General features: G+C 42.7%; 1 protein-coding gene across 2 annotated transcripts in view; it reads left to right on the top strand.

Moving 5' to 3' along the window:
* Ccser2 (coiled-coil serine-rich protein 2) overlaps positions 1-8,728 on the top strand; it is an 86,270-nt gene extending 77,542 nt beyond the window's left edge. For both annotated transcript variants that reach the window (XM_013032093.1, XM_013032092.1), the window contains exon 8: positions 6,686-8,728. In XM_013032093.1, coding sequence (XP_012887547.1) covers positions 6,686-7,498 — 813 coding nt within the window. In that variant the 3' untranslated portion in view covers positions 7,499-8,728. The remainder of the gene's footprint in view (positions 1-6,685) is intronic.
* The last annotated feature ends 16,600 nt before the right edge of the window (positions 8,729-25,328 follow it).

Below are 25,328 nucleotides of genomic sequence, written 5' to 3'. Positions count from 1 at the left end.
TTATTTATATTCGTGACTTGGTTAGAGCTTTCATCTCCATAGTGATGTGTGAAGCCTGTGGCCTGGTATTTAAGTTAGGGTCAGATTATACCTTTAGTGGTCTTTCAGACACTGAAGTTTTCCTTGCTTTTGTAATGTACAAAGAAGCTCTAAAATTATTTTAGAAATGATTTCTACTTTCTTCATAAAGGATTACATGGGGCCAAACCTTTTTAGATCCTTGGAGTAGGCAATATGTCAAATTCCTAACAGTATTTTGTTTGGTAAGATCCAAGTAATTGCTTTTTGTGAGAAGTTTTACATGCACCATTGTATGGGCATGGATATTTGTACTAACTTGAAAACCACATTAGCAAGAAAGTATGAATCATATTAGAATATTGCCATTAATAGTTAAGTAAATAAGGAAAAGTAATGAATAGTGCCTAGAAAATTTCCAACAATAGCAAAACAAATCTTCTGGGCCACTACCCCGTCCTGGCGATCTCAGTGTTGCGTGTGGTCTCTGATGCCATTGTCCTGTCTCTTTCTTGTCTCTGCTCTCTCATTGTGCCTTTGGCAAGGAGTTGAGAAGTTAGTCCATTACTTCTCTGACAAAGCGTGGTACAGTACAATTTTGGATTTTCTCCCACCACCTTCCTTGTAATCACGTTCTGTTTTGTTTTTTGTTTCTCCCAGTTGCATGATGCATGTCAAAGTGTGCATGCAATCGTAGGCATGCTGCCAGTGGTTACATTTCCGTTTTTGCTTTTATCCTTTAAAGTATATTTAATGACAGTGAACCCTTTTGTACCCAAGAAAATAATTTTAATTAATTCTGGTGTGTGACGTTTTTACACATGAGAATATTTCCTGATTTCGACTTTATATACTATGGTATATGTCTACTCAATCAGGACTTGCCATCTTAGCTGCCATCTTTTGGCTACTAACCTTAGAATAAGAAAGCTTAATAAAACCTGGCGTGTGTAAGACACTTTTCCTTAGCCAATGCTAGATCTCTGAGGGAGTACAATAGTAAAGACAATTTTTCTCAGTGCCCAGTGGCACTTTCAGCAGGTCACTGTGGAACTACTGCTTTCCAGAAACATGGGTCCACAGTATGACCTGAGTTTGGTGTTTCAGACTTCTTCTTTCTAGAAGAGATTTTCTATCTAGGGGAAAGCTAGCACCTGAATGATACTATTAAGTCTGTCTGTAGAGTTTTTAAGTATAGTAAATCTTAGTCACCAATCACATTGCATATTCTGAAAGACTGTGAACTCAGAAACTACTCAAACAATGCAGAAAAAGACTTTTAGTGTTTCATTTTAAATTCTCTGGTGGGTCAGATTCTACCTTTGTCACTTGCTAAAGTATGTGACATTTAGACATGTTACTGTTAACTTTTTTAAACTTCTGTAGACTCATGGACAAAAAGAAGACATTTTTTACAACACCTCCCACTCACAGCTTCAGGAGAATTAGACAGCAGGCATGTAAATTTGATTTTCTACCCTTGGAGAAAAGTAGACTTGATCTCCAAGCCCAGAAATGTAATATTTCTTAAGAATTTTCAATGCATTAAGCATTATAGTAAACATTTTACAAGCATGTTATTATTTACAATTCTGTGAGGTACAGATTCTGGAATTCTCATTATTTTGAAAATGATTAAATTCCTTTCAGGATAGTGAGATAATTTATCTATTGTCTGATTAATACTAAGGAATTGATATACAGCCCACACATGTGATGTTAGTACTGTGAGAGACTGTCAACTTCAGAGTACGATGCACATCCTAGCTCCTGTTCTCTCCAGGAAGGCAGTAAAGGAATCTTGACTTCTGTTGTTGTATGAGCTGTAGCTACTGTTGATTTAAAACATTTAGATGTAAATGGAATTATTGAACTATGCACTGAAGCTTAGAAATCCTAAATCATGTAACAGCTAGTTTATTATATTGCTAAACCATCTTGTCTTTTACCTAAGACCCTGTTACAAAGCAGCCGTACTTTTGAGTTCTTTGTTCTTATACCACTACATAATCGTATGTGCTAAGCACTTAACAGTACCCTAGGAGGCCCTGTGCTGAATGCTTTACACATATAGTCATATTTAATTGTTAGAAATGGGAAAGAATAGAATGCTTATTCAGGTAATTTTTTCCAGCTACTTAGTCTAAAAATGGCTATTTAAATAAAAGCCATTAGAGCCTAAGCTTGTAGGTCATTATGACAGGTACTTGTGTTCAAATTAGCATAATTATCCCTCCTGCTAGCCTTCTAAACATGAATTATTAACACCAAACCTGTTAGGGAAACAATATACTGAATCATTAGATTTCTTTTTCTTTTCTGGCAGTACTAGAGTTGGAATGCAGGTCTTCGTGCTTGCTAGGGAAGTGCTCTGGCCACTTGACCCATTTACCCAAACAGTTTTGCTTTAGGTTATTTTTCAGGTAGGGTTTGTACTTTTGCCCAAGGCTCACTTCAGACTGAGTCCTCCTACCTCTGCCTCTTGTATAACTGAATTTACAGACACAAACACCCATGCCTGGCTTGTTTTTAGAGACCAGGCTTTGGCTAACTTTTTTGCCTAGCCTGACTTTAAACCATTATTCTTCCATCTCTGTCCCTTGCATAGCTGGGATTACAGGCATGTACTATAGTTCCTGTCTTACCAAATTTTAAATTAGTTTTTATTTAATCATTAACACTCCATGATTAGTTTTTATTCAATCATTAACACTCCTTTCTTGACCTGATAGGAAACTATCACTTTGGTGATTAATGACCAAAGAAGCCATTCTTAAATCTACAACTAATACTCCCCTAGTAATTTTTATAGCAGATATATATTGGACTCTTAGGCTGTTAGGAGTACCAACTACACCAAAAGTTAATAAGGAATAGTAAGTGCAGGTAAGGAGCTCAGGGTCTGGTTATCTTTGTAAACACTCCGAAGCTGGCATTTAAGCTTATCATTACAGGTGACCTTCAAGCCCAATAGTAGTACCTGCTGCTGGTACTGTTGCCGTGGACACATGCATACATTTAATGAGGGAACTCACAGAAAAGTATTTTGAAGTTTATGGATCTGACCTAAGAAGTAAGGCTTAGAGGTGCTTATGTCCAGTGAGAGGCATGTACTTTGAGTCTGGAGCTGTGGTTGCATTTCAGTTTTCAGCTCCAGATTGCTGGGATTGAGTGCTGTAGAGCATCTCCCACAGTTCCCAGTGACAGAGGTGTTCCTCTGGGTCTGGAAGGCTGCTAAATTGGGGCAGATTTTTTACAGTTTGGGGATGCCTTTGATGACCTCTCTAGTCCCACTCACATTTTCTTTTGTGTTCCTTTATGCTGTAAGGCCTAAGATGTGGTTTCCTTCCTTGTTCATTTGACCAGCTCTCAGGAAGGTCATTAAGCTGACTGTGTGTCCCCAGGTTCCCGGTGCCTGGCGTGGCGTATGACACACAATAGGCATTTCAGTCTTCTGCATTCCTTTCCACTAGTTCTATTAGCCATGAAAACATGCATCCTAAATATACCCTGTAAATTGTCAACTGACACGTTGAATTGTCACCCTTTGTACAACTGTTTAAATATAACAAACACATAATTTTAAAAAAATTAAAAAGGAATGCATTTTAAAAATAAATAGATTCATTCTAAAGATATCAGGGGCCTATTTTATGGCATTTGGTGCAGTAACAGTTGCATTCAGTGTGAATTAAATCTTGTGTACGTGTTTGGAACTTAGAAAGTGAGTTCCTATCCGAGTGCATCTGCCTGGCCGGCCAATGATGAAGAGTAGCTTGCCATTGCCCCCTTGACAGCAGGTGCTCCACAGCACTTAGCTCAGCTGCAGGGCGTCATTGTCCTGTGTGGAGATAACCCCCATGTGCTGTCCTCCATCTACCAGGAGCATTGTCCCCTCAGTCCTCTTGTCTTGTAGTGTTACTTCCCATTCTTACTGAAAACAGACCATCTTAATTTAATTAAATTTAAATTAACTTATCAAACTATAGCTTTCAAATAAATATGGCACTTAATTGAGGGTAGAGAAAAATTGTATCCTACCACTAAAAATAATTTTTAATAAATTGCAAAACCTACCTGGATTTAGCAGTCACTGATTTGAGAAAAAAAAACCAATATGATTACTGTAATTAAATGATAATTGAGACTTTCCTTTATTCAGCTGTTCAGGGTAACTCCTTCTGAGTAAAAGACTCAGCATTCTATTCTTAAAAACCTGGTCATTTCCTATTGTATTGGGATGGAGCTTTCTCAGCCATACAAGCAGCACTGCTTTCTACCTTGGCCTAGGGTTCATCAGTGTGTGTGGTGAAGGAGGCATCAGCCTCACAGTGCAGTAACACAGTAGTGTATCTGGACCGCTTACTCCAGGTCCCAACAGCTCTTTCTGGAGAGCAGTCTGTGCAATTAGAAAAGATATAACGTTTTGATGTTCTGAGTGATAGCACATGTCCATTCTTTTTTGTCTCTACTGGAAACAGTGAGATTACAACAGAATTACTTTTTAAATTGATAATTTTTCCAGTCATAAAATACATCAAGAGTTTTCAATTTGGGATGAGAATACCTTCCTTATGTGTTCGCAGGTGAGAGGAGGTGCAACAGGAGATGTCTCCATGCCATCAGGAATTTTGTGCCATCTCCTCCTCCCCTACGCCCTTCCCACGCCCTGTGGTGTATTATCATTCCTTAATATGACCTAGCACTATTTTTCCACACACTTTTCTAAAGTTTTTTTTTAATCACTTTTGCATGATTATTTTTTTTACCTAGGGGAACTTCAAGGAGAATCTATTGAATCAATTAGCATTGATTTTATTTTAGAGCCTTCCACATTTTATTCATCTCTGTGGTAAAGGGTTGTGAAAATGCCAAGTGCCTTTAAATCTGGGACCTATAACTTCAGGCAATAATTAAGTTGGCTTATCTATGCCAGACATTATGCGATAGAATTTAATGCCACTTATCTGTATAAAGAATTCTCAGTAGACATTGCCTATTATTATTATTTATTAAACTAACAAGTCACTCCTACTGCAGCATTGCCTCCAATTATCCATCCTCAGTTATGAACCTGTTATCAGTCACTCCTGATGTTCCTCAGTCTAAGCCCTGACTGCCCCCATTGCAGTCACTTCCCAGTGCTGGTCTTAGAGAAGAAAGAACCCAAATGAAGCAATAAGATTGCCCACCCTTTCACAGGCAACTGTGGGTTTATTTATAGATTAGCACAAATTATTATATTATTACTTATATTAATGCTAATAATTGTACTATTGTTCATAATAAAGTTATTTTATTAGTAAAACACAGTCATTAAAAGTTCATATTTCAAAGCCCCTTTCCAAACTCGACATGTTAGCCTTCATTATCTAATAGAAAGCATAGGTAAAAGAGAAACTGGTTCAAGACAGGTGCACTCAGCCCTGCCCCATATATTTTAATTTATTGGGCCATAAGATCCTTTTTATTTTTATTTTTCCTGTGTGTGCCAAAGTAATAAAGGTTGCACATATTTCCTCCGATTTGGGAGCGGAGGAAGGGGGCAAGGTGTAACCATACAGTAAACATCAGAAGGACCTATGAGGCCTTAAGAATGTTACTGTTGTGTTTTTGTTTTGTGTTTGGAAGGGCAGTGTTAGGGATTGAATCCAGAATTTTGTACATGCTAAGCACGCACTTTACTGCATAGCTACATACACCCCCCCAGGCTGATCTTGTGTGTGTGTGTGTGTGTGTGTGTGTGTGTGTATATGCTTGCCCGCGTGTGTGCTTGCATGTGCTGATACTAGGGCTTTAACTCGGGGCCTCAACTCAGAGCCTCTGACTCTTACTTGGCTTTTTTACTCAATGATGGCAACTTACCTCTTGAGCCTCCACTTCTGGTTTTTTTGATAGTTAATTGGAGATAGGAGTCTCAAGGACTTTTCTGCCTGGGCTGGACTCAAACTGCTATCTTCAATCTTAACCTTTTGAATAGCTAGAATTACAGGCATGAGTCATCAGTGCCTGGCTCAAGGTTGATCATTTTAAATTTTACTAAATATGTGTTTTTCGTATCTAAGCCATAATGGCAATGAAATGGGACAACTTCAACAGTATTAAAGGTAGGCTAGCATTAGCTAAATGAATGAATTTCATGCAATTAAGGATGTCATGAAATGTGACAGTATGACCTTTAAACCTTTTATTAGCTGCTAATTTTAATTTGTCACAGAGATACACTTGGTAGTTTGGCATACAACATAAAAAGACCTTTAAGATGGGTGATAATCCCAAGAGCACTGCTTATGGAGATTAAATTAAAGTGTTATAGAAATTATTCTCAGGCTTTCTTGTAGATAAGGTTGTAAATACTTAATGAAAGTACTAAGGCAAGAATGTTTCCTATGAGTTGGAACTTTAAAGCTTTCTTTTCTTTCACCCCCCCCTTTTTTTCAGATCATGTTGAGTGTGTATTGCTTGTATCATTTTTTGTTTGCACTACCACTTATATATATATATGTCATAAGATTGCTTGAATATTGCAATTCATTTTTGTATGTTTTAAATGCCCCACATGCTTTCCATATTAAAGCATACTCAGCCTACTTCCAACTTCGCTTACATTAATAATGAGTACTTTTCTGAGCTACATGGTTAATAATGTTGCTTTTAATCTCAACAGCCTCAAGTACTACAGCCTTCCAGCAGCCTTCCCAGACCCACAGACCACGCCCAGGGAAAACTAACAAGGCCACAACGTATCGAGGCCCACAGTGAATGTGCAGGCCAGGGTGTGCATCAAGGTGCTGCACATCCCGATGGAAGCTTTCCATGTGGCTTACAAGAAAACAACTATGATATGGAAGACCGGCCTGTTTCCTTAAGCCCACACGTCAGGATGGATGTGGCAAAAAGTATATCTGACTCAAATTTGACCATGACCGTGAGTGCTGAAGAGCCTTCTCATTTGGCAAAGAATCAAATAATTGGTGAGATGCAGTTTAGACCCACTTCTCTTCCCACACCTCGCCAGACGAGTACAGCAGAGCAGGCTAAGAAAGTTGGAAGAGATCCGTCTCCACTGGTTGGCTACTTGTCTCAGCCCAAGTCCTCACATCTTCTAAAGCCACCCGTCTTGAGTTCTTCGGCACCTCCTCCAGACAATGAATCATCTGCAAGTAGGACTCTCGGTTGTAATAAGCCACCCATCATCACAGCTCATTCAGCAAAGCTTCAGCCCACATCTAGTCAAACAAATCTTGCAAATAATCCGAATCTGAAAGCATCTAAGCTCCGCCCTCCTTCCAGCTCTTTCAGACAGAAACAAATAAGCAGCCCCCGCCTCGAGCCTCAAAGCTTGCAGGCCAAGACCAGCATCCCCAGGCCACTGGCAAGGCACAAAGAAATCATGCCGAATCCAAGTGGCAGTTTGCATTCTGGGGATCCTTCGGCCTCTAATCGATATTCTCGTCTTCCTAAACCAAAGATACATTAAGCACATAGCCAATGTCTGCCAGTTTGTGTTTTTAACAGCAGTCTGTTCTGTAATAGCTTTATGTGCTGTGTGCCACCACGTTGGAGGTTCCGTTGAAAGCTTGCGAAAACCTTAAAATTAAAATGTGGAAGCTTCTACTCCTTTGGCTGATCCATTTTATATCTTGGTTCAAGTAGTACCATTCGAGCACACTTGTCTCAGGTCTGCCTGCCCATCTCAGAGGGCCACTGTAACATCTGCCTGTGCTGTCCACTCTTAGCAGGCAAGACACGTGCTTTGCTGACTTAGTCCTGTCTCCGTATTGACTGGTTATCAGAACCCCGCCTCAGTCCACGATGGCTACTATTTTAGCTTACAGCATGGTGATAATGGAAGATGATAGTCTGTAAGCAGAGTTATGGCCAGTGTTTTGTATATTTGAAAGGTCTATGCAAAAGCTTTGTGATGAATAAAGATCCGGCTTTTAATGGGAACTTGATGTCAGCTTTATTTCTTCTTACCTAGGATCAGCAAGCTAGTCTTAACTGTTTATTCATTTACCAGACAAATTCCCTAGGCTGACAATGTTCAATAGTATATATGTATAAACTGCTGGTCTGTCAGGTTGACATCTTGTTTTTGTCACATACATATGCCATTTGTGCTTGTACTGTGTACATATTTGGAGAGTTTGAGATACACCTTGAAACCTATGCCGAAGGTGTATCCGCTTGTATCCTGTGTTGGTGCTAGAGTTTTGCTGGCTGTTCAGGTTTGAAACCTAGTCTAGGCCTATGGATCTATCATAGCTGTTTCAAGGTTCCACAGCATCTATATTAAATTAAGTCACTATTGTAATATTTATATTTATTGACTTTCTGCTAATATCCGAATAATGGACTGGAATAATGGACTTGAAATATTTGCACAAAATTCTGATGGGCTAGAAGTTCCCCCCATATATAGGACTTCCAGCTTATTATTTTCTATAGAAAAAGAAGTTAAAATATTTTGACAAAAAAGATAAAGTGAAGTAAAACTATTGAGAAAGTTAGAATTCATAAGAGCTTTGCTTTTCTCAATTTCCTAGGTTGCCCTTTTCTGTTGGTGTATGTTTAAGTGACAGTTTCTTGAAAAGTAGATTTGGCAAAAATTGTATACGGGAAATTGTGTTTCATTAAGAAGTTTTAAAAACTGGACGCTGGTGGCTCATGTCTATAATCCTAGCTGCTCAGGAGGCTGAGATCTGATGTTCACATTTCAAAGCCGGCCTGAGCAGGAAAGACTGTGAGACTCTCATCTCCAGTTAACCACCAACAAGCCATCAAGTGTTAAAGCACCAACTTTGAGTGAAAAAGCTAAAGGACAATGCCCAGGTCCTGAGTTCAAGCCCCAGTACTAGCACCAAAAATAAAGTAAATAAAAAGTTATGAAAAAGACATTACAAGGGCAGTAGCTCGTTTATTTTAATGTGCTACAGAAAAGAGCTGTGGAACCTACAAGCAATCATGTGCCCAAACTCCATCATGTCATCTTCAGGCTGCCTGGCCTTGGCTGCTTTAAATGGAATATTCATCAGAGAGCCTTACCAGGTTAGGGTTTGATTAGCTAATACAAAATATATTAAAAAAGCAATTATAGCCCCAAAAATTGTCACTCAATTTTCTAGGTATTCCTTTAAAACACCTACATTGATGAAATTGTTTATCCATGTAATGTAACCAACAGTTGTAAGTGCTTTAGTGGGAATTTCCAAAGAGGTATTCGCTACCATTGTGATGCAGTGGTCCTCTCTTACCTGTCAGAAAACCATCTTGGTGAGTATGTTGTGCAGTGATGCAAACGCTTCTTAGATTTGGTAATAAGGAAAGGGGCAGCCCTGGCCCACCACTTCACTTGTGTCTGCCAGAGAAGTACTGAAGTTCAGAAAAACATTCATTTCCTCCAGATATTGCCAGTGTGCTGTCAGGGGTTGGGTCAGCCCAGCATGCATTTGCTGTCTGCTTATGGAAGTGAGCCAGGATGGCCACAGCTGTGTGTGGTAGATGGGATCTTTCATCTTGATGGAGAAAGAACACTGCAAGTAGGATGGTATAGTACTTTATTTCCCTGAAGTAAAACATACTAATGAATTAGTAGAATTTTTTATTTACATAGAAGTTGGTATAGACCCCCATGAAATATTATTAACAGGTTGTTTTTTAACCTTTAGGGGAAATGATTTTCAATTTTTAACTTATGTTTTAACCTCCTGGTCTGAGAAAAATATTCTTATTTTCTACTATGTAAAAATATTCACTCCAATTATTTGGTGTTTTGTTTTTGTTTCTTCCCTGACCAATTGGCAGAAATATTAACCCATCAGTTTAGCTTCTTTGTACCTTTGCTGAGCCTTAACCTTGGCAGAAGATCCGCTCCTGAATACAATTTAAGAGAAAACATACCTAGGATGCTTCCATGGACAACATCAAGTATTTACTGCATAAAACGTGTGCTCCTTAGTAAATGTGAAGAAGTAGGAAGGGGAAGTGCAGGTGGAGCTGTGTGTCACCCAGAGCGTACCTTCTCCGATTTGGCTCCATCTGCCTAACAAACGTTGTACCACATCCTTACCCACAAGAATTTTAGGCTCCTTGTTCTCCTCATTCCTGTGGTGTCAGCACAGGTGGTGGAAATGTATGAATTCTAAATCGTGAGGGGGAACGTGAATGCAGTTGGTTAAGTTTCACATTGGTGAGAGAGAAAATTGGACAAGAAGGCAGAATTAAACATTTGGCTACTGGTGGGATGCTTAGCAGTATTTTAAAGGAAGCTTTCCCTAAGGAGTTTAGTAGTATAAGTATAGATTATTTTGAAATACAAACATCAAACCAGGGATTAGAGAGCTCTATATATTTCGAATGTTTTCTAAATAACAGACCATTGAACATTTTCCTTTTGGAGTCTCTTTTTTCTTTGTGCAATATTTTCAAGCCTATAGACTACTATTCATTGTGTAGATATTATAGGGATCTTACTATTTTAAACCAGTTTTAAAAAAAAAGTCTATGAAAGAAAATAGCAGATTTGCACTTTAAATGAGCTTAATTGCTTGGAGCTGTGCCTGAAATATTGAAAATGCCTCCTCTTGGGTGTGGCTTAGTTTCGTGGAATAATTCTCTGTAATTTGTTGCTATTTGAAGATACAAGTTCACCATTCACAGAGTTCTATCCCCAGCATGCCACTTTTCCCATGAAAGCACTAAGTTTTCTTTGAATCTTCCATTGTCCCCTGTAGTATTTGTTCTACTTGGTGCACTCAGAGAGTCTGTGACCTGCTACAGCTGTCACTTCCCCCACGTTCCTGTGATGATGGGCAGTAATCCAGACCCATTTGTGCCTGGGATTCCCAGCAGGGTTGACCTGCTGGCTTCCTGGGCTCCAGGCCACCGGGGAAAGCACTTTGCAGTTACCACACAGGCTTGTGTACCCAAGCCCAGTTGGACTGCTACCCTGTCAGCAGCGCCCTCTCTCTCCATCTTAACACATCAGGTTTCACATTGCTAAGTTAATTTGGGTAGTTATGTTTGCATGCTTATGTACACATTTGAAAATTAATGATCACGGTAGCACAGGTTTGTCCTCAGGGCTAACAGCCTTGCTGTTTTTCTTGATGCTTGAAATTATACTTTCTATTATTTCCCTCTCTCCTTCCCCACCCCACATAGCCCTTTGATTTTCCTGCTGTAGCAACCTGCGAGAAGAGTACATTTGGATCAGTGGCGATGACAGTGAGCAACCAGTCTATAATTATGTTACTAATTAAAGATATTTGTCTGTTGGAAAGAGCTTCCTCTGCCTTTGGCTGTGGTGTAAAGCATTGCCCTAAGAAAATACTGGCCTAGAGAATTGAAAATCTATGTCATGACTGGTGTCTTTGTGTCATGACTGATTATAAACAAATAGTATCAGTGGTGTTTTCCCCATGGATTTGAGAAGCCAGTTCAGAGTACATACTGTATATTAGAATTTGCCTGTAAAATGAATTATACAAACCCAGATGTAAAGTCTCTTGAAAATGTTGGCATAGTAAATTAAAAAAAAATAAAAGTTCATAATTATGAAGGTGCTTTTGTCTTTCTTCACGGTTCATATTTTCCCCTGATAGTTTTTCTTCATGAAGATACCATTAATTTGCTTGATTTTTTCAAATTCTTATTCCCTTTCTTCCACACACGTAACCTATCAAGCCCTGATGATTAGGTAGGAATTGAGCAAGGTTTTCCTCTGTTTTCACAGATTCTGTCAACCTAGTATTCCTTTTCATGTTAATAAAATTTCTGTTTCATCTTAGGAAAAGAACTGGGACAATGGGTAGAGAATATTTTAAAAAAAACAGCACCTTTATTGGAATGTTACATGATGGGAAAACATCACCATTGCATTGCTCATTTCTAAACATTGTACATTTCATTACAAAATACTTTGAAACAAATTTAGGTCAAGTTAACATAAGTTGGGAGAACAAAAGGAATGGAGAATTTATCATTTTTTTCCAGTTTAATCAAGTGTGATTATATAATGTAGAAAAAGTTAAGTTGCTAACATGTTACCTAATCTGGAAGGGGTTTGCATATGCCAGGAAAAGCATGGAGGAAAATTCATTAGTAATAAAACTTGACCATGGTATGTACTGCTGTTTAAGATACCAGTAGTGACTTCAAGGCCATCTGCATTATTACCATGCTTGAGAACTGCCTCAGATTTACCTTTTTATTCAGTCAAATATGGGCGTTTTTGTTTCTTCATTTGCGTTGTTTATTTTCCATTTGGAAAATGGACTGAAGCAAGAGTTCGTAGTTGAGTGTTGACTCGGCTGGAATTACATTGGTGGGACCTCTCATGTGTGCTGGTCGCTGCTGTGTCCACTTGGAGGACAATGACAAGGCCATGGCCTGGAGCCTGTGGACTATAGCAGTTCTTAGCATCCTGGTCAGGAGTAGCCCTTCCCTCCCTTTTCTTTGCCTTGGTTACCTGCCATTTGCTGTTGAACACACAGTAAGCTGCTCTTCACCGACTTATCATCCCATTTCATTTTTTGTCTTTAATTCCCATGCACCTGTCTCTCTGCTCCTGTGCTTAATCTCGGTTTACATGCTTCTCCCTCTGAAAATCTGGCCTTTTTTACAGTCTGATTTCATTCCAGGAACAATATTCTAGCAGAGCTGGGAATTAGTAAATATTCTGCCTCCTGCTTCAGGGTCTTAGAATTTAATTTTGAGGAATCTCAATTGTCCTATGATACCTTTCCTTTTGTTTCCTCCTGTTCCATTCCCTTGTTTACATAACATCCAGATATTCTGAAATACCTGTACTTTACCATGGGGTCTCTGAAGAGGGCTTAGATCATCCTCAAGGACCTTCTCATTGGTGAATCCTCACTCCCACAAAGCTACACACACACACACACACACACACACACACACACACACACATAATGGGAGGGGGGAGAGAGAGGGAGAGGAGATTGATTTTCTCAGAGGAACTTCTCTGACTTCTCAGCCATAAAAATGAGAAATCACTATTCTCTGGATCCCCCGATGATCCCCAAACACCCGTTACTCAATCCCTCTATGAATTCATTCACACAGGCATTTTGAGAATGACGGTGTCTACAGTGGTAATATTTTCAGTGACTACAGACTGGATGTTTGATAGCAAAAGTATTTCTCAGTGTCAGACTACATTTCCCTCATTCCCCTTGACGTGATTAGAAAATACACGCGCTGTGTGCCCAGCTCTGCTGAACGTGTAAATGAATGACCGTCCCTGCAAAGCAAGAAGCCACACAAGCAGTTCAGACGTACCCCAGCCCCCACTTCCAAAACCAATTCTTAGGGCTAGAAGTGTGGCTCAAGTGGTAGAGCACTTGCCCAGCAAGCCCTAGCAGGCCCTCAGTTCAAACCCTAATATTGAATAATAATAACAATAATACAAAATTATTCCTCAGCAGATATGCAGATCTTAATCACATGACAGCAAATTTAACCAATCAGACTAAACACATGGTAAGTTTGCAGTATTTCTAAGTCATGAGGAATTGTCTGTGTTTCCTTGACAAATCGCAGCTGAGTGTACTTTTATCACAAAGGTAGGTCAAATGCAAATGTGAACTGCAATGAGAAAAGTAATAGAAGCTCTGATGAATTATTAATATAGGTTATTTCTTAAATTTGTTCATAACTGGTGGTGATATGCAGTTACAGGCTTTCTGAAGTCAAGTTCAGCCAGGGATGTGTCTCAAGCAGGCTTAGAGCACAGCGCATGGCAGGTCTCAGATCAGGTACTGAGGAAAGTCTGTGGACATAGGTTGTTTGGAGATTATGCAAGGAACACTGGAAGTCACACAGGAACAACCATAGAAGCATGAGGGGTTGCTAAAACCTGAAAAAAAGATCTTTTCTAGTAATCAGAGCTGTACAATACAATAACATTCTGTTTATTATAAGCCTTTAAAGAAGCAAAAAGCATAAGCAAAAACGAAGAAACCCAACTATGACAATAAAAATGACTAAATTATTTCATCTATATGAAAAAAAATGATTTCATAGCTAATACTCTTGAATTTTTCAGTATCCACAGTATAACGAACTAAAAATAGTCACAACTGGGGACCAAGCTAAAAGCCATGAGAGCAATATAATTTTAATAGGGACATGCTTATAAATACCTATATGAGACAATAACTAGTCAATAATGATTGAATTCTAGTTGATTTTACTTTTGTACCTATACCTCACATTATTATTATTATTACTATTATTATTATTTTGTCAGTCGTGTGGCCTGAACTCTGGGCCTGGATGCTGTTCTGTCCCTCAGCTCTTCAGCTCAAGGCTAGCACTCTACCACTTGAGTCACAGCGCCACTTCCAGCTTTTTCTGCTTATGTGGTGCTGAGGAATTGAACCCAGGGCCTCGTGCATGCAAGGCAAGCACTCTACCACTGAGCTACCTTTCCAGCCCCTGTATATTCTATTTTTAAGAAATTGTAGGGAGGGGGGATATGGGAAGGGATAGGAAGGGGAAGCAAAGGAGGAAGCGACAATGCTTGATAAGAAATGTACTCATTATCTTGCCCATGTAATTGTAACTCCTCTGTACGGAATTTTCATAATAAAAAATTAAAAAAATTGTATTCTGGGTCAGTGGCTCTAATACTCAGGAGGTTGAGATTTGAGGATCACAGTTCAAAGCTAGCACAGGAAGATAAATCTCAAAGATTCATCTCCAATTAACTAGGAAAAAACTGGAGGTGGAGGTGTGACTCAAGTGGTAGAGCACCAGCCTTGAGTGTAAGACAAACGAGTGCAAATTCCTAATTCCGTTCTGGCACGTGTGCACGCATGTGCACACAAACACACACAGCTGTGAGACTGCTTATAGAGATAAGATTATAGATGTGTTTTCAAATAGAAGGTCAAGATCTTTTCTATTGCCTAGACAACATTGGTAAAGCATACAACACATAGTATTCAATAACTGATCTCAGTTACGGAGTTGATGGGAAACTAAGTTATTTATACAACACGCAACTAATGAGTTTGGTCTGCCTGACCTTAAACTAGAATTGCTGCACCATCGTCCCTCCCTTCTTCTCTTCCTCTCTCCCTCCCTCCCTCCCTCCCTTCCCTCCCTCCTTCCCTCCCTACCTTCCTTCCCTCCCTCCCTCCTTCCTTCCTTCCCTCTAGTGTTACTAGGGTTTGAACGCAACCTCACCCTTTCCAGGTAGGTGCTCTGTATCTCTGAGGCCACACCTACAGCTATTTTTTGTGCTAGTTATATTTTAGATACAGTCGTGCTTCTCACTCAGCCATGCTCCTGGACATTGATCCACCTATTCAGGCTTCCTGTCAAAGTGGAGTTGACTGGCCCAGGTGACCACGCCCAGCCTCTTTCCGTTGAGCTGCAGACTCCTGGACTATTCCATTCCAGTTGGCATAAAACTTTGATCCTCCTAATCTCAGCCTCCCACGTATCTGAGCAGCTGGGCACTACTGCATCTAGTTGAGAAGGGGATCTCATGGACTTGTCTTCCCACCGTTTGAAACACAATCCTCACATTTTCAGCCTCTCAAGAAGCTGGGATTACAAGCATATACCACCAGCCCCTGGCTGACACTTTCTTTTATTCAGGAAATTGGGATTGGGAACCCATGATCCTAAGTATATGAGACAGATTAACCATTAGTGACAAAGTCTCTATCCCTCCTGAATTTGAACAATTTGCTGTTTTAGTGTAGATAACCTGAGGCTACAGAGACTCTCCCTGACCTTCACAAGCACTTCTTCAAGCTTTCCATGAAGTTTTTTTTTTTAATTAAGGGTGGCATAGTAAGGTAATGAGGACATTCCTTGTTGAACATGGTTACCCCCTTCCTCTTTTTCTCCCACTTTCCCTCCCCCCACCTGACTCCCCTCCCCTCAAGTTGTACAGTTCATTTCCAACATAGTGCCTGCTATTGCTGTTGCACTGGTTTATCCTTTGTCCTTCATCTTATCATTTTGTGATTCCCCTTCCCTTCCCCAAACCAGATAACCGTATATACAAGACACAGGATACTAAAATAAAAAAGCAGTGACAACAGGGGATAAGCAAAGGGGGAAAAAAAGAAATAACTTTACACTACATTAAAAAAACCAACAAAAACAAAAACCTTTTTTTTCCATATCTTGGAGTTCATTTCATTTAGTATCATCTTAGATTGTCATATGTACATAGCTATTGAACTTTTGTGATCCTCTGTTAGGACTATCCTAGACATATACTAATTATTACAAATGAGGGAGACCAGGGAGCCTATGCTTCTTTGGGTGGCTTGCTTCACTTAATATGATTTTTTTCCACATCTTTCCATTTTTACTCATGGGGTGGTCATTCTTTCTGATGGAAGCATAGAATTCCATTGTGTGTGTGTGTGTGTGTGTGTGTGTGTGTGTGTGTGTGTGTGTGTGTATATATATGTATATATCACCTTTTCTTGATCATTTGTCTACTGTGGAGCATCTGGGTTGGTTCTATATCTTAGCTATGATAAATAAGCAGAGCTTCTGCATGGCAAAGGACATAACCAGAAGGATAACTAGAAAGCCCACAGATTGGGTGAGCTTCACTAGCTATACAAGAGACAAAGTCCTTATATAAAAATATATATATAGCTAGAGCTCAAAAAATAAACCTCTCTCCCTAGGGGCTGAGAAGGTGGCTTAGTGGTAGAGTGCTTGCCTAGCATGCTTGAATCCCTGGGTTGATTCCTCAGTACCACATAAGCAGAAAGAGCCTTGGGTCCTATTGCATGCCTTTTTTTTTTCTTTAGGGTTCTCTTCATGCTATGCTGATGATGCTCAGGTGTAGGGTGAGGGAGAGCAGACCAGAGTCCATTTATCCAGGTCTTAGCAGCACAGGGCCTAATAGAAGCTTCCTCCCCCAAGGAACAGGCACAGGAACTGTGTTCCTCAGGCAAGCAACCTGAATAAAGTCCGGGTGATTACTATTGTGTTTTGTATAAGGAAATAACATTCTTCCCATGACAGCTATTTTTCTCCTGTCATCAGTGGCTTTCTGTAACCCTGGACTGGTGGCCAGGCCTGGTCAATACCTTTCTACTAGCATCTAAGGGCAGAGGAAATTATGGGGTTCGTTGTCTCTGAAAACTATCAAACACTAGGTTCTGTACACCCTGTGGGGACTACAGGCTGGCATGCTCAGCTTCCCAAATGCACCCATACTGTCTTCCTAAGAGCCTCATCGTCCCCCCCCCCCCGCTCCACTGGTAGCAGTAATAGGAATTTTATTAAAACAACTTGGGGTTTTCATGGGGGCTTAATGCTGGAGAAAAAAGGCAGGAGTAAGCCACGTAGAACCTTCACCAAGAATCTCAGCACTCTGGAATCTCACACAAGGATACCAAAAAGCTGGTTCTGTGGGCCTGAGCCCAAGGCCTCTGGCAGTAAGCAGCCCACTCGGACTCCCCCACCTGAGGGCTGCCGTGACTCGCTTCTGCCACCAAGGCCACAGCAGGGCTTTATCCTATCTGAGCAAGAGGAAGGAAAGAGTAGCCAACTTTGCAGTTTAATCTTGTTCCCCACCTTTGAACTTCTTTTGCTGCAATATAGCCTAGTAAAATCAAAGGCAGCAAGCTTGGCGCCAGTGGCTCATGTCTGTAGTCCTACAGGAGGCTGAGATCTGAAGACTGTGGTTCAAAGCTAGCCTGTGCAGGAGAGTCCATGAGACTCTTATCTCCAATTAACCAACAAAAAGCTGGAAATGGAGGTGCAACGCCAAGTGATAGAGTGCTAGCCTTGAACATGAGCTGATGGGCCTGGGTTCAAGCTCGGGTATTGATTCCCCCCCCCCCCCCCCCGGTTGTAGTTTACTCCCTGCGATGTCTCTTTCCAAACTAGTTTAGCTGTCCATCATCTTCTATTTAACTCCAGTTAATTTTAGAATTGTTTTGTCAAGTTCTACAAGAAAGCATGTAGGAAATATGATGAGGAACACAGGGAGTCTTTGCTGTTAGTGGGACATGTGGAGGTGTCTGTGGAAGGTACTTTTCTTCCTGCCCTCCTCAACCTCCCCCCGCTTCCCCTTATCCGGTCTCTTGTTCTGTATGTAGAGCAGTGGGACCAGGACCCAGCCCTGTCACTTTGGCACCCCAAAGAGCTCCAGTACAAACATCTGACAGGTGCATGCATAAAACAATGGTGTCAAAGTGGGTTCTGTGCCTTGCTCAGGATGCATTTCCTGATACCCCCCCAGCCCTGTGTGCTGGGCACTATGCTAAATACGAACAGCCCTCTGACTGCAGAAAGCCCCCAAGCCCTGCACCGGCCTCGCCATTTTGCAGGGAGGAAGCTCAGGCTCAGACAAGCTTTCTAATCTGCCTGAATTCACAGCCACGAAATGACATCATAGAACTTGAAATCAAGCCATCTGCACCAGACTCCGTGCACTTAAACTATAAATGGCCGTTGTCTTTTATGCTCAAGAAACATTTCATCTTAGTTCATTTTATTTTTTTTTAACAGTAGTTCTTCATTTCTCACATGAAAATGAGGCCTGGGCTGTTCAACGTTACTGGCTTAAATAGCCATAGCTGGCTCTGATTAGGGAAGGAAGGGGGTGGGCTATAGCCGAGTTCTTCTGTTTTACAATACTGACACCTAGTGGTCAAATATACAAACTTCTTTACTTATGGATAATCTACAGGTGAAAACCTCTGAAAACAATTTCTAAAGTGAAAGGACAAGAATTAGAAAAATAATGAAAGAATGGCTGAGGCAATATTTTTTAAGTGAGAAGACTCAGAATTATCTCCGAGTTTCATGGAAGCCAGGGTCAAGAAGGAAACTTATATTTCTCATTGCTCTCATTGCCCAATGAACATCACAAGAGTTTCCTTAATTTTGGGATGTGTAAAATAATCCAGTGACCTCTGTTTGACATTCACATACCTAGAAAAGCTAGCTTTGTGTCTTTGTGTGACAGGCTTGCCTGTTTCTCTAGGAACCCCTGGCAGCCTTGTCTAGATTCATATACAACGAAGTTACCACATCTCATTTATAACTGGGCACCAGTGGCTTGTGCCTGTAATCTGAACGACTCCATAGGCTGAGACCCAGAGGATTGCAGTTCAAAGCCATCCCAAGCAGAAAAGTTCTAAGAGACTTCATCTCCAAATAATCAACAAAAAGCTGAGCTCGAGGCTCGAAGTTCATACTCCAGTACCAGGAGAGGGGGAAAAAGTCTTATTTGTAATTGTTTGAATTTTTTAGGGTTATTAATGTTAATTTCACTGGTTTTCATGTTTTAACGTGCAAATGGTTTAAAATCGTGCATCTGGCTGTGATTCTACTATCAACTCCTTCAGTGGTGACTCTGGGCCATTTGTCTGCACTTCCTGGCTCCAGCTATTCAGAGGAAGCTCTCTGATTTTCACGCGAAAATGCAGGATCCTCATAAAATGTTTTTGTCCTTGTCCTCCACAGAGGGCTGCTTGGGAGGCCGGGTGGTGGTGGGGGGAATAGGTTGAGAAAATTCCATTGAACCACACCAACGCTGCAGTAGAACTGGGGAACTTAGCTGCAGCATTGAGCATCCCAAACAGCTTTTCTGGGAGCAGCAGGGCGCCAGCAGGGAGACGGACAGGAAGGAGAGAGCAAGCTAGTCCCTCTGTAGCCCAAGATAAATGGGCTGGGCCCCCTCTTTTGGCAAGTGCTCCCATCCTATGCCAAACAGTGCCCAGAACTCATCATTTCCCATCACTGGTGAGGTGTTATTTCTCCTACAGCATGTACGAGGGGAAAACACATTGAGCCTATGTTCCCCAACGTTTTACTGTTTTTCTATGCTTGCACCAAACATCAACCAGTGTCTCACAATCAAGTGAACGTCTCCAGACCTCTGTTCACTCCCAATTGTAGGGGGTAATTGTCAGATTTGAGGGTTGTTCCTGGGGCTGTGTACTTCCGTCCTTCCCTTCCTCTATTCCTCCCGTTTCAGGCAGCGCTTTCTTTAGGTAGTGGGTCCCCAGCCCTAAGGCGGGCAGCCTGTCAACACAGCCTGCGTTCTCGCTCCCACTCTGGAGCAGACTCGCTTTGAGTCTTTATGGCAACATGTTAAGACTCGCGGTGGGTGGGTCTTTGTGTCTCATTGGGGTGACCTGGGATTTGACTTCCTCCTTCTCTCCCCGGCCCTGGGACCTGCTGAGCATCCCAGGGGCGACGCTGCTGGCAGAGGTCCTTTCGATGACTTGGTCTCCAAAGACAGCTCAGCTTGGACAACTGCATCTCCTGCAAGAGAGCAGCCTGATCCAGCCCATTGTAAAATGGAACCTGCATCCCGCATTGCTCCTATTATGCTCCTGTCCCAGGACGTTCTTCTCTTCACCAGTCTTTCAGGCGGGGAAAGCTAGCACAGGAAGCAAGGACTCCCAGAGCCTCAGTGTCCTGACCTGAGTGCCAACCAGGAACAACTTTCCCAGGGAAAAGCTGGGGCTCCGCCCTGCCTTTCCAGGCTTGGCCACACGAGGGCGCTCAGACAAGACGAAGGGATGGTGGGCCTTGCACTTCCAGACATGGCCACACGAGGGAAGCCACGGACAGACCAGCTAGCTGTAGGCGCTGCAGCCTAAGTAGCTATGTGGGAATCCTTAATACAGCCTGCTCTGTATGCCTCTGAGACACACGATGTGTCTGACCTCACACAACCCTGGGACGCAGGTGCTGTTCATAGGTGAGCTCCCAGCTGTAGATAGCAGAGCAGGCATGGTTGCCAGGAACAGCCCTGTGCAGGGAACTTGAATGCCATTCTTCTGCTCCCTGTAGCCTTAAGATGTATTCTTGCAGTTTAGGCTCAGGAGCTTGACTCTTCCTCTCACTGGACAGTGACCATGGGCTCCTACCAAGGGCCTGCTGGTCCAGGGCTTGGGGCTCCAGCTGTGAGGGGGCTGTGAGGGACTGACGGAGGGGAAGTTGGCTGTGTCCCAAGTGTAGGTCTGGAGGTGCTTTATTTGCCTTATATTGTGGAGCACCTGCCCGGTGTGAGGCCCAGTTCTAGGGCCATTGGTATGGAAAAAAAGGAAAGGACACCCCCTCCCTGCCTTCATGAGATTTCTTTTGTTTTTGTTTTTTTTCCCCTTTTGCTGCTGGTACCAGGCTTTGAACCCAGGCTTCCTGCTTTTGGCTGATTATTTTGCATGTGGAGTCTTGAGGACCTTTCTGTCCACGCTGGCTTTGAATTTATGATCCTTCAGATCTCAGCCTCCTGAGTCGCGACGATCCCAGGTGTGAGCCATGGGCATCCGGTGTAGGAAGTAAGTAAGATGCGCTGGATGATTTGCACCTGGAATCCTAGCTACTCAGGAGACTGAGAGGTCCATGGTTCTAAGCCATTCAAATATGAGAGGCTTATCTCTAGGTAACAAGCTGGAAGTGGGGGTATGGCTCGAGTGAAAGAGCACCAGCCTGGAAATAAAAAACTAAGCAAAAGTGGGAGGCCCCGAGTTCAAGTTCCAGTATCAGTACACACACACACACACACACACACACACACACTTACACTGAAGAGTTAAAGTAACTCCATTTTGGGGCAGTAGGCATTTTGCTCTTTAAACTATGAGCACCTGACAGTGCTAACAGAATTGTTTGTACCAAAACGAAACCACCCCCACTTCACAGGTGGATGTTCCTAGCCCCGAGCCAATACCCCTAATCATGCTCACACATCTGGTTGTAATTTTGTGGTTTTTGCCTTTATAAGCCCTGTGAAATTTCAGCTCGGGGCTTCCTCTTGAGCTCCGCTGTGTCGGTGTGAAGGACGAGGCCTGAGCTGCAGCCCGCCTGAATAAAACCTTGCTTTTGCATTTCGGAAAGTCTGACTCTCGGTGGTCTTCTTGGTGGGGGTCCTGTGACATGGGCACTACAACACAAATAGAATATGTTAGCTGGGCACCGGTGGCTCAAGGCTGTAATCCTAGCTACTCAGGAGGCTGAGATCTGAGGATCATGGTTCAAAGCCAGCCCAGGCAGGAAACTCTGTGAGACTCTTTTCTCCAATAAAACCACTAGAAAACCGAAAGTGGCACTGTGGCTCAAGTGGTAGAGTGCTCGCCTTGAGCTGAGGGACAGCGCCCAAGCCCAGAGTTCAAGCCCCACCACCACTACCACCACCACCAACAAAAGAATATGTTAGATTACTACGTGGTAATAAGCTGTCTGAGCACACAGGAGTGTGTGTGTGTGTGTGTGTGTGTGTGTGTGTGTGTTGTGTTTTAGAGTATGGTGTATGTGTATCTTTAATCTGGGGAGGCCAGGGCAGGCCTGATTTCAGTAGATGCCATTCTTTTGACCTTCTTCCCCTCAGGGATGGGCTCCATGCTGACCCAAGATTGCCTGCAGACAGTGCAGATGGGAGATTTTCCAGCACTTCCAGAGCCCTTGAGTTTGCATCTGTAGGAAGCGCAGTGTTTCCAAGCCTTTCCATTTCCTAACAAATGGGGCAATGTCATTCTTTCTGATGGAGGCATAGAATTCCATTGTGTATATGTACCACATTTTCTTGATCCATTCATCTACTGAGGGGCATCTGGGTTGGTTCCATATCTTAGCTATGGTAAATAATGCTGCAATAAACATAGTTGTGCTGGTAGCTTTAGTGTGGTCTTGTTTGTGAATATTTGGGTAAATGCCCAAAGCCAGGCCCAAAGAAACATAGGTCCCATGGTTTCCCTTATTTGCAATAACTAGTGTACATCTGAGACAGGCAGAAAAGGTCAGATAAGTTGATGTTAGGGGAATGAACTCCAAGATAAGTATTCGACTGTTTTTTTTTCTTTCATGCAATTGTTTCTAACATATTTATAAGATGATTTCTTTGTTGCTTTGTATGTCCCTCCCCCACAGTATAACCCATGCTTTCACTGTATTTGATGTTGGTATAATTTGTGGAGGGGAAGGGCAAAAACAAATCATTTAACTAGGGCCACAGGTGGACCCATTGCAACAATGATATGTACAAGTCATTATGTAGAAAAATGAACTTGACAACTTTGGTGGTGGGGGAGGAAGAGTGGGGGAGAGGATCGGGTGGAGGGAGGTGGGGGGAGTATGGGAAGGGATGGGAAGGGAAACAAAGAGGAGGCAACAATGCTTGATAAGAAATGTACTCGTTATCTTGCCCATGTAATTATAATCCCTCTGTAAGATATTCTCACAATAAAAAAAAGTTGATAAAAATAAATAAAAACAACAACAACAAAACTCAGTGTTGTGGTCATGGAAGTTTCCAGAGACAGATTCCTGTAAGAATGGGGGCTTCAGTGCACTGAGATGAGAAACCACAAATGCCAAGTGTTCTGTGGATGAGAAGCACTGGACTCTGGTTATAATATATTGGGCTAGATGACATGCCAGGCGTGATGCACAGGCCTGAGCCGTCCTGTCAGCTGATGTGCAGACAGGCAGCTGTGAAGTCCCCAGGTGCACTCCGGGGATGCCTGAACTGCAAGCAAGCATCCTCTGTTGCAGTCAGTGTGCTTGGCCATAGCAGCTCTGACTGCTCCTCCCAGAAGGCACCTGCCTTTCTGTCTCTGTGATCAGTCAGGGGCCAAGGGCCACAGTTCAACCTGCCTATAACATTGTTTTCTAATTTTAATTTTTGTGTGGGTATGTGTGTGTGCTGGTCCTGGGGCTTGAACTCAGGGCCTGGGTGCTGTCCCTGAGCTTTTGTGCTTAAGGATAGCTTTCTGCCTTTTGAGCCACAGTTATACTTGCAGCTTTTTTAGTTAATTGGAGAGAAAAGTCTCAAATACTTTCCTGTCCACACTGGCTTTGAACCATGATCCTCAGACTCAGTCTCCTGAGTAACTAGGATTATAGGCGTGAGCCAGGGTGCCTGGCCAACATGCCTGAGTTTTGGCTCAGTCTTAGACCACAAGTCTCATTGGCAGGCAGTGCTGAATTCCTGAGCCAGCCTGGAAGGTTGATGTGACCTTGGGTGGGGGGGGGAGCTTGAGGGGACCAAGCCCCCATCCCCACCTGTGACCCACGGGTGAACTGCATGCAGTTTCATGAGGGCTGTGCACCAAAGGTTGGGATTCAGCCAGAAGGGCACCAAGGCCTGGACGTGCTGCAGGCCCCACACTGGGCTGGGTGTCTGTGGTTCTGAGCTCTGGAGTCTGACAGACTACAGTTCATATCTCCTGTGACTTAACTTTTCTGAATCTCAACAGTTTTGTGGCCATGAAAAGCATCAAGATGTGGCCTGCTCCCTGCTGCTCCTTTTGCTGAGGCCACTTCTGGTCTGGGTCTCTTTGGGGGAGGCTTGCACGGGTGAGGCCCCCTTCCTGGGCTCACTGGGCTCTTTTAGGAAAAGCACCTCCAGGCCCTGATGGCGGCCTGTGCTGTCTCCGGATCTCTGGGCTGCCCTGGGTCCGGTGGCTGTGGTTTGTCTCGCCTGCCTGTGGGCTCTACCCTTTCAGGGGCGCCTGGCAGTGGGAGGGTTTTCTGCAGCCCAGTGGGCCTCTGCTCTGCTTTGCCCCTAGCAGCTCCCACGGCCTGAAGAGCCCCCGTGGCGGGTGACAGGAGCCTGTGTCCCAGCTGTAGCCATGCTGACTTCTGCAGCACAGGGGCCTGCAGACCCCCGCTGGGGCCCGGTCTGCCGGTGTTAGCGGTGGCTGGACTCAGGTTTGGGAGTAAGGACATGAACTGGTGAGGCCTAGCGTCCTGAGAGGCTACGTTTGTTTCTGTGTGTTTCCTTGTGTGTATGCGTGCTTCCATGTTTTGTGTGTGTTTCTGTTTTATGTGTATATTCCTGTGCTTTATGGGTGTCTTATGTGTGTATTTCCATGTTTTGTACATATATGTTTTCAGAAGGAGCATGTACGTCTGTGATCAGAGTGTGTTTTGTGGGACTGTATGTGTGTTTCTGAATATAAATGCTTAGTTCTCTGTCTATACTTTTATTTATGATGATGATGATGATGATTTTGGTGCCAGATCTGGAGCTTAAATTCAGGGCCTTCAACTCTTCTTGCTTGGCTTTTTCTGCTCCACCACTTGAAGCATGCTCCCACTTCTGACTTTTTGCTGGTTAATTGGAGATAAGAGCCTCGTGGTCTTTTCTACATAGGCTGGCTTTGAACTACAATCCTCAGATCTCAGTAGCTAGGATGACATAGATGAGCCACGGGCACCTGGTGTCTGTGTTTTTGCACGTGTCTGTGTGCTCATCATTGAGGGGGCTTCTCCGTGGTGTGTGAGCATGTGTGCAGTCGCACAGGTGGGCGCGTTTCTGCACACGATCATGTACGTGT

Source organism: Dipodomys ordii, unplaced genomic scaffold (genome assembly GCF_000151885.1).
Source record: "Dipodomys ordii isolate 6190 unplaced genomic scaffold, Dord_2.0 Scaffold148, whole genome shotgun sequence".
NCBI lineage: Eukaryota > Metazoa > Chordata > Mammalia > Rodentia > Heteromyidae > Dipodomys > Dipodomys ordii.
The sequence above is the reverse complement of the archived record's forward strand: the minus strand, read 5'-3'. Positions and strand labels throughout refer to the sequence as shown.